Below are 10,056 nucleotides of genomic sequence, written 5' to 3' on the forward strand. Positions count from 1 at the left end.
CATGCACACGCGTGCTGGTGCATGTGCAGACATGTCCTGATGTGTGCACACACCTGCACACACACATATGTGCATATATGCATACGTGCAAACGTTGATACGCACGGCCCTCTCCTGCGCGCGTGCGCATGCGCGCAGGTGCGTGGACGCCCCTTGGCTGAGCCCCGCCCCTTTGGTAAGCTCCGCCCCTTTAGGCCCCGCCCCCGTCAGAAGCCCCGCCCCGTTCTGCGCTGCGCTGCGCGGGCGTTGCGCGGGGCTTTGCGCTCCGCTCCCTGCACCGCTCCGCTCTCTGCGTGCGGCCGCTGCGCGGAAAGTGCGCGGAGCAGCGCGGAGCAGCGCGGAGCGGGGCCGCCATGGCGTGGCCCTGCATCACCCGCGCCTGCTGCATCGCCCGCTTTTGGAACCAGCTGGATAAAGCCGATATCGCCGTCCCTTTGGTTTTCACCAAATATTCCGAAGCCACCGAGCAGCCCCTCCCCGCGCAAATCCCTCGCAGCGCGGCGGCGCCCATCGATACCCAACCCGGGGGCGATGCCGCGGCTGCGGGCGGGGGGGACGCGGCTCCCGGCCCCGCACGGCCCGGAACGGCCCCGCACGGCTCTCCGCCCGCGGACTCGGTGATGCGGCACGACTACAAACCCTGGAAGGTGCAGCGCCCCGAGCCCAGCTGCAAACCCAAAAGCGAGTACCAGCCGTCCGATACGCCCTTCGAGAAGGAGACGCAGTACCAAAAGGATTTCCGCGCTTGGCCCATCCCTAAAAGAGGGGACCACCCGTGGATCCCCAAAGCGGGTCCTTCCCCTATGCTCGTCCCTGAGCGCGGATCTCCCGAGAAAGCGGCTCAGGAGAAGAGGAGGAAGAAGGAGGAGGAGGCGGAGGCGGACGAGGAGCATCCCAAGGCGGCCCGGCCCGGGGATGGCCGAGAGAAGGGGCGGCAGAGGGGCGACGAGGCGGGCGGGCAGGAGGGCCGGGGCCGGGCGGCCGCCGATGCTCTCAACCGGCAGATCAAGGAGGAGGTGGTGGCGGCGGGGGTCAGCTCGTCCTACAGGTGAGACCCCCACCTCGGCCGTCCCGTCCGTCTCTGGGGGGCGGGGCGGTTTGGTTCCCGAGGATTTTCGCTGTTGCTTTGTCGCCCTGTAGCCACCTCTCGGCCCGTCCCGCTTTATTGGGATGCAGGGAGTGAAGGTTCGGGTCCTACGGGGAGGGTCTGCAGCGCGGCCCCCACCCGCCGTGCGGGTGCTCTGGTCACTTCTCTGCCGTGTGCAAAGCTCTGCTGGTCCCCTCCGAGAGGATCTCTGGGTGCTCAGAGACCCCACTGCATCCTGACAGCATCCCTGTATCCCAGCAGGGACCCAATATCCTGAAAGCATCCCTGTATCCTGACAGCATCCCTGTATCCCTGTGGTGTTCCTATATCCCAGCAGCATCCCTGCATCCTGACAGCATCCCTGTTTCCCTGTAGTGTCCCTGTATCCCAGCAGCATCCCTGCATCCCAGCAGCGTCCCTGGATCCTGACTGCATCCCTGTATCCTGGCACTGTCCCTGCATCCTGAAAGCATCCCTGTATCCTGAGAGCATCCCTGTATCCCGACAGCATCCCTTCCTCTTACAATGCAGAGACCCCCACTGTGTCCTGACATCATCCCCGCATCCCGACAGCATCCCTGCATCCAGAAACATCCCAGTCCCTGGCTTCACAGACCCCCCTACATCCCTACAGCATCATCCCTGGGCCCCAGGCATGCTGGGCCAGCAGCATCCCCAAGACAAAGCATCCCAGGGCCGCGTTGGGATGCGGGTGACGTGCGCCCTGCGCTGCTTGGGTGGGGCAGCCTTGGGATGCTGCCATGTTTAACGCGGCACGGAGTGGGGCGGCACGTCCCTGGGTTCCCCCCCTCCGTTCCCCCCTCCTTTTATTCCCCACCCCAGTCTCGGTGCCCTGATTTCACCCCTTTTAGCATTCGCTGCATTAATCTCCTCGCTTTGCTTGTATTTCTGAGCGGGGTCGGATGCGTCGGGAATGCAAAAACAAAGTGGCTGCTGCCCTGCACGGGTGTTTGCAAGGAGGATTTGCTGAGATTGTGTTTTCCAGAGCTTTCTTTGGCAGTGCCCACCTCTGTCGAGGGTGGGGATGGCAGAGAGCAGAGCTGGGGGGGGGGGGGCTGCTTTGTGACCTAGGTGTGACTGCAGCTTTTTGCTTGTTCCTGTGCCTGTGTGCACAGCGGTGGGTTGGGGAAACATCAATTTTCTTCCCTAAGGGGGGTTTGGAGATCGTGCTCTGCCACCAAGCAGATAGTAAATCCTTGCAGGTTTACTGTGAAGCTGGGTTTTCTGTCCCACTGTCCCTATTCTCCAGGTGGGAGATGGCTCAAGCAATGGGATTTAGGGTTTATTTTTGCTTGTTTTTGCTGTGTTTTGGAAGAACCACATCCATCTCTCTGGGGATGCGGTGGTTCAGGTGCTCTGAGATGGCAGAGGATGGGCAGGGATTTTCGAGTTGTCTGTTTTGGGATTGGGAATAGAGCTGGAGAGCTGTCACGGTTTCACTCTTCCATCGCTACAAAGGATAATTAGGGTTATTTACGTAATTATTTAGATGCAGATTGCTTGCCGTTCCACCCCTGTGTGCACCCCATAGTCTGCTCCAGCAAACCCCTACAGCTGCATGTCCTCCCTGTGCAGAGGCTCAGATGGGTTCAGGTGCTGGACCCAATAGGAACGCGAAGGCTTGATGTTGTGGCTGATTGCTCTCAGCTTCTGTTCAAATCAGGCATCTTTCAAGTGTTGCTTTTTGTTTGGGTTTCTGAAAGCCAAACTCTGCCAATCCCCGTGACTGTGGAAAACCTCAGTGCTCTTGGGTCTCCTTACCTGTATAGGGTTGTGTAGGGTTAGGTGAGATTGGAACATCTCCAAGGTTGAAGGTTCCACTCCAAGGATGGGGCCACCCACAATTGCCAGATGGGGCAGCCAGAATTACCCCCTAACAACCCAGGGGTGGCTAACATGGGGCTTTGTCCTCTGTGCCCTTTGCTGGTGTGTGGCTGCTGGCTGGAGGCAGAACTGGGGAAGATTTCCTTCCAGTGCTACGAATCAGCGTAATGTGATGCTCTGGAGCTGGGAAGAGACCTTTGGTGAAACCAAAGAACACACCACTAATGGCTTGTCAGCGTGCTGTGATGCTGTGTTGTTTACTGGGGAGTTTGGAACAGAGCATGGGATGCATCCAGCGACGGGCCCAAGGTCATCAGCGCATGAGAAAGGGAGGAATTCCCCTTTTTACCTCTTCATAGAGAATATTGCAGAGCCCATGTGCTGTGAACTCTCTGGTCTGCTCAGAGCGATAGAGCAGAGAGCGTTCCTGATGGTGATGGCCATGGAGGATGGAGGCTGCTCCCAGCCCTGGTGCTGGAGGATTATTTAGAATAATAGAATCGTTAAGATTGGAAGAGACATCCAAGATTGTCTTGTCCAACCCTCAACCCATCCCCACCGTGCCCACTCATAGAATCATGAAGGTTGGACAAGACCTCCAAGATCCCCAAGTCCAGCCGTCACCTCATCTCCCCCTATGCTCACTCAATCCTTCAGCAAGTCCAGAGCAGCTATGACAGCACTGCACATCTGCAGGGGACTCCACGTGCCCCAGAGATCTTACAGAATAACTGGGAAAACCATTTGTGTAGGGAAATGACCGAGTGTGCGTCCAATCCTAATGGTTTCTGTAAGTGAAGTGACTCCCAGGACAGTTGTAGTTTGAATCCCTTGGGAGCAAGTAGGCTTGAAGGTGATCAGGTTGTGCATGTTGGCATCTGTTTGCCATGTAGGGTCTTATTTCTCTTCTGCAATGGGGAAACAGAAGCAGGGCTTCCCAGGGACCACCTGATCCCTTCCCAAAACACGGGCTGCCCAGGCAAAGCTATGGGGCCAGTTTGCGCTGCTTTCATCCCCCTCCTCTTTGCTCCCCGCAGACCTTGAGGGACCACATAAGGACATCTTTCAGCAAGGAGGAAAACTGGGTTTGTATATTTTTCCCTGGAGAAAAAATGAAAGGGGAAATCTCAAATGAGAAGCATCGCTCCCATTGTGCAGAAGCGGGTGGTAGTGCAATGAATTTCCCCATGAGAAGCAATATTGTGAAGCTTTGTTTTCAGATTCTTTACTAGAGACATATATGGATTTTTTTTTTTTTTTAACCAAAGTTTTTATTTATTTTTCCCACCAATTTCTCTTCCTATCAGAGGAAATGAGAGGAATAGTGGTGACTCCTGTAGTATTAACGAGGCGCCTGTTGCTAATGCGCTGTCGCTCATCTCAAGCCCTGGAGGTGCTGAAGACGTGGAGCAAATGGGAAGTGTAGGAGCTGCAGGGATGAATGACTCAGTGCTGGAGCTGCTGTGAGCTTTGTGAGATGCAGAGGAGCTGACTCAGGAGGGATGTCCTCCTTGGAGCCACTCACACACGGATGGGGAGTTCATGCTCCATCACTGTACAACTGGGGATGTCGGGTTGGAAGGATGTCCCCATCTGGTCCACATCGCAGTTCTGTGATAGGATGGAGGAGATAATGAACCAGGGCTTTTCTGGGCAGACTTAATCTCCCAGTGTTGTTTAGCTATGACCTCTCATTTTGCATAGGAGCGATGTTAAGTTAATCCATATAGATGTGTGGATCCAAGATTGCTGTCGGCTGCAAGGAAGGCAAAGGAACGGGGAATTTTCATCCATCCGGAAAAGGAGGTTCAGTGGGTGATATTGAGTGGCTTTGGCTCTGTTCATACCCTTAGCAGATGTTGCTGGTGCTCCAGGGACCAGTGTGTGGGATAATGGCATGGAGAAGGCTCTCACAGTGAGATGTGGAGAGGGTTGAAATGAGTGTTGCAGCTGTTTTATCACTCTCCGCATCGGAGGTGTTCAGCAGATGCGTAGATGTGGCACCTGGGGACGTGGTCGGTGGGCATGGGAGGGATGGTACTGTGTCCAGTTTTGGGCCCCTCACTGCAAGAAAGATATTGAGGCCCTGGAACGTGTTCAAAGGAGGGCAACAAAGCTGGTGAGGGGTCTGGAACACAGGGCTGCTGAGGAGAGGCTGAAGGAGCTGGGAATGTTCAGCCTGGAGAAGAGGAGCTCAGGGGAGACCTCATTGCTCTCTATAACTTCTGAAGGGAGGTTGTAGTGAGCTGGGGGTCGGCCTCTGCTCTCGTGTCATCAGTGATAGGAGCAGAGGGAATGGTTTCAAGCTGCGGCAGGGGAGATTCAGGCTGGACATGAGGAAGTATTACTGTTCAGAAAGGGTGGTCAGGCACTGCAATGGATGCCCAGGGAGGTGGGGGAGGCACCGAGCCTGGGGGTGTTCAAGGAAAGGCTGGATGTTGTGTTGAGGGACATGGTTTAGTGGGAGCTGTTGGGAATAGGTGAACGGTTGGACTGGATGATCTTGAAGGTCTTTTCCAACCTTGGTGATTCTATGATTCTATGATTCTATGATTCTATGGGTTGGGCTTGGGGATCTGGGAGGTCTTTTCCAACCTTAAGGATTCCATGATTCTGCAGTTTTATGACCGGTCTCCCCTGGATGTGGTCTGTCCATCAGCTGGGAAAGAGTCTCGGTACCATTCCAACCCAAAAGTCATATTGCCTGCACTCACCTTGAAGTGGACAGTATCCATCCTCAGACTCAGCTGGAAGCAGTGTAGGCAGAGCAGAATTTTGTGGCTGTGCGTGCTGCAGGGCGGGATTGAAGGAGGTGGCATTCTGGTGATGGAGTTGTTGATGGACCTGAGCAGTTTTTTGTCTGCTCCTGCTCTGCTGTGGTCACCTTGGCAGGGACTCCATGGCACATAGGATTGGATGGAACCCACTGAACCATTACATCCAATTATAGACATCCCATTGCTTAGTTTTTTTTCTGTCCCCCAGATCAGCTGTTCTTCTCTCCCTCTTCCTGAGGGAAACCAGCATTTCTAAAATATGGATCCAACGTGCTGCTTGTGGGTTTGGGGAGGAGACGCCCATCTCTTCCTGACCCCACCACACCACCTTTGTGGCCATCACTACCTCTGCTGACCCCTTCATTCTCCTTAGGCACTTCCAACCATAGCAAGAAATCCCATTGATTAGAGCCCAGCCTGGGAGCTTCATGCTGGATTTTCACCCCGTTTTGAGCACGTCAGTCGAGGTCCTTCCCTTTCTTCTTCCTGCATGCTATCCTGATCCTCCTCCCTCCCGGTGCTGCCCATAGTATTGTGCCATTAGGAGGTCTCATCAGCATTGCCCTACTTTTGTGTGCCAAAGTCAACCTCAGCACCGTTAAGCACCGCTAACCTCCTTCCAGGCTGCAGCTCAGCATTCAACACTTTGCATTTCCATTTCCCATGCCCAGTTTCTCGTTCGGCTGATGTTCGTATTCGCTGCCTTAATTAATAATCTCCCACGTGGCACGGTATCAAATGCTTTAGATAGATTTTCACATTTTCTTTGTCTGCTAAGTCAGTTATAGTATCAAAGGACGTGTCAGACATCCCTCCTCCTCCCTTCCCCATCCCTGCTGTGCCTGTTTGGACAGCAGTGCATGCAGGAGCAGATGCTGCTGAGCAGACCCCAATTCCACATGGCAGCTTCGGGCTACTGCTGTAAAGCAAACAATAAATAAAGATAAGAGGGAGAGAGATCGTCTCATTTAGACAGCAGGACTCTGTCTGCCCTTCCTTTGCCAAATAAATCATGAATAGCTGTTGTAAATTTGTCTCCTCTCGCATTTAGAGCATGACCTTTGCTTTCCCTGTCTCCTACCAGCGGAACAACCCTTCGATTTCTAAGTACTTCTGCACTCTCCCCTCTATCAATCTTGCTCTCCTTTGCTCTTTGCTGGATGTGAGCACAGCCCTGGTGCTGATAACTGCAGGTGAGCCTTGCTGCGCTGTGCTGAGCAGCAGGGAAGGGCAGCTTCAAGGAACCCTCAGAGGATGCAAGTTTGATTTCTTTGGATTGGTAACTCAGCACCTTGGATACCCTTCAGATGTCCCCTCTCTCTCACTGTGTTTATAATACACCCACAGGGCAGCTCAGCGACTGCTTCAACCTCCGCCTCGTCTCCCCTCCCCAAGCCCAGCATTGCAGGTGCTCTGTAGCAAACACGTTTTGCTTTCCTATTAATAGCTCCTTTTCTTACACAGTGCCTTCACCTGAGGAAACCCTGCAGCACTGCAACAGTGCGTGCATGCAGAGGCTGCTGCTGCATTGGGATCCCAGGGGTTTGCATGGGCTGCTGCAAAGCAAGCAGCAATGCACAGGGCTGCTGTGTATACCCACACCCTGCAGGACAGCACGTTGTGTTGAGGATCACTGCTCTCCTGTGGGTTTGTTGTTGTTTGTTCCTCACCTTGATGCCTCAGATTTGCTTTTCCATGCTCATCCTCATCTTGCTGCCTTTATAAACTCTCTGCTTCCTGTGGGAGTGCTTTGTGTAAATGCGAGCTGTTGATTAAATGATGCTTACATGCAATTATTAGGTGAACTGGTGGATATTTTCCTCTTCTTTGTCCATTTTTCTCCCAGTTCATAGGACTGTGGAATCATAAAGTCAGGAAAAGTCCTCCAAGATCCCCAAGCCCAATCCCAGCCCACCCCCCCATGCCCACTGCCCGCATCCCTCAGTGCCACATCCCCACAGTTCTGGAGCACCCCCAGGGGTGGTGACTCCACCACTCTCTGGGCAACCTGTGCCAGTAGCTGACCACTTCCTTCCCGTTAATCCAGCTACACAGGCAGAGGGGGGGAGATGGGAGGGAGCCCCTTTCCTGTAGAAGTGAAGCTGATGTATTTCTCCTAAAACAATGACAAGCAGACATCTTAGAAGCCATGCATTTATGTGGAGCTGGGCAGGTTGGGTTCAGCCAGAAATCCAGTGTAACCAGCAAAAAATTGGACTTGAGAAGGTCAGAGTTTGGCAGGCCAGTGTGTTGCAGTACAGAAACCCAAGGTTTGTGTCTGGGTGCTGGGTGAAGGGTGAGAAAGTCCTTCAGGACCAGCCCTGATTGCTGAGCTTCAGCCTTCCTCCAGCATCTCCTTTTGCTTCTCCTCGTGGAGGCAGGGCTGGAAACACAGGCAGGGCTGCAATTCTCAACTTTTACCATTCTCCAATTTGGGAAGCAGTGGGGCTGGTGGTTTCTTGGCAGAGCATGGTGCCAATAGGACACCATTCCCAGCAGAGCAGGGTACTCTTTCCCTTCCCACCTCCACTTGATGGATTTTGAGGCTCCATCAACCCTGAGTTCTGCCAGGAGGTCATCTTGCAAGGTATCTTGCAGTATGCTTGCAGTTTGAGCCACACTTTGCTGCCAGTGCAATGGAGTGAGCTCTGGTTTGGGGAAGTTATTTAAACTAAGGGGGGAATTAGGTGCGAAAGTCTGATTGTTCCATTCTTTGCTGGGTTTTTGAAGCCAGGATGCATCTCAGGATTTAACATTTTGAAGTCCTGACAGCACTGTAGTAGAATCACTACTACTACTGTGGGAGCTATTGGGAATAGGTGAACGGTTGGACTGGATGATCTTTTAGGTCTTTTCCAACCTTGGTGATTCTATGATTCTATGATCACAATGTCCTGAGTTGGAGGGGACCCATAAGGATCATTAAGTCCAACATTTGGGCAGCTTTTGCAAAGCTGGCTCCTGGAATTTTGGACCGAGGGTGGTGGGATATATGAAGATGGAAGTGAACAACTGGAAGGTGTCTTATTAAACGTGAAGTGCCACTGCTTTGAGCAGGAGCGAGACTTGTCTGTTCAGCCCTTCCCATCTCAACATCTACAGTCTGCAATCTAAGATCACTACATCTACTTCTCTGAAAGAGTGGTCAGGCACTGCAATGGGCTGCCCAGGGAGGTGGTGGATTCACCAACCCTGGAGGAGTTCAAGGAGCATTTGGACATTGTGTTGAGGGACGTGGTTTAGTGAGAACTATTGGTGATGGGTGGATGGTTGGACTGGATGATCTTGGAGATCTTTTACGACCTTGGTGATTCTGTAATTCTATGATCTGGTCTTCCGGTGTCTCTTCAGGTATTTCTAGCCATGGTGCTTTACACAGTGCTCCCAGTGTGATGCAAAATGGGAAAAATGAAGGCTTGTATTGTTCTTGAGCAGTGGGAAGGGTCAGGATGTCTAGAGATGGTCCACTCCTGTACCAGTTGCTTCATAGCCTCTCCACTCTTTTGTTTATTTGTTTATTGAAATACAGAAAGGCTGTAATTGCTCTTGAAACACAGAAAATAGTGTTGATTGATGTGATCCGAGTTCTGGATTTCAGCAGACACCATGTTCTAGCCCATATGAATATTACTTGGTGTGAGACCAGAGTCTGGTAGCAGCCAAGGTTTGAGGCTTGGTATGGAAGTTGCATGGTTGTATTATGCAGAAGGCAGAATGAGAATCGCTGTGGCCCTGATTGCTGTGGGCACTCCATCCCTCTGCTGCACTGGGAGACATCTCTTGGGAAGGGGAAGGAGTGCTGCAGAGGTGTTCAGAGCTTCTGCAGGGCCAAATGAACACGCTGCTATGATACGATATATAAGGGATAACTATGCTATAATAGGAAAGTAGTGTGTAAAGTTCTGTGAGACCATATGGAAAGATACTTATATACAAAATATATGAATATGTTGGTTTTACCTCTTTCTTGCATAGATTTTATTCGTTTACATTCATTCCATACTCTCAGGTATCAATGTGTTCATGTGGTCTAACCAGCACATAGGCCAAGAGACACCAGCTACTGAGTCCTTACTGCACCTCCTGGTTTCCCTCAGCTGATGACAGCAATCTAGTTTTTGGACAGATGTTTAATATCATTTAGATTATACCAGTTGTTCTGTGTGGGCTTCTGTTTAGTATGTCTTGTTAGTGGGCCAACAGAAAAAGGATTGGAAGAAACACCATATTTTAGGGTTTGGGACTACATGGTCTTTAGGGTCCCTTACAGCCCAAGCCATTCTGTGACTCCATGGCTGCTTGACTCCATGACTCCATGACTTCATGACTCCTTGATTCCATGACTTC

The 10,056-nt window shown here is 52.3% G+C and overlaps 1 protein-coding gene across 1 annotated transcript in view; it reads left to right on the forward strand.

The window, feature by feature from the left end:
- Positions 1–353: 353 nt before the first annotated feature.
- The window catches only part of MAP6 (microtubule associated protein 6), a 36,381-nt gene continuing 26,678 nt past the window's right edge, over positions 354–10,056 (forward strand). The window contains exon 1 of the mRNA XM_042893813.1: positions 354–1,048. Within this exon, the coding sequence (XP_042749747.1) occupies positions 354–1,048 (695 nt within the window). The remainder of the gene's footprint in view (positions 1,049–10,056) is intronic.

This window comes from Lagopus leucura, unplaced genomic scaffold (assembly GCF_019238085.1).
Source record: "Lagopus leucura isolate 7727_CA_CO unplaced genomic scaffold, USGS_WTPT01 178-1_obj-0_obj, whole genome shotgun sequence".
NCBI classification, from domain to species: domain Eukaryota; kingdom Metazoa; phylum Chordata; class Aves; order Galliformes; family Phasianidae; genus Lagopus; species Lagopus leucura.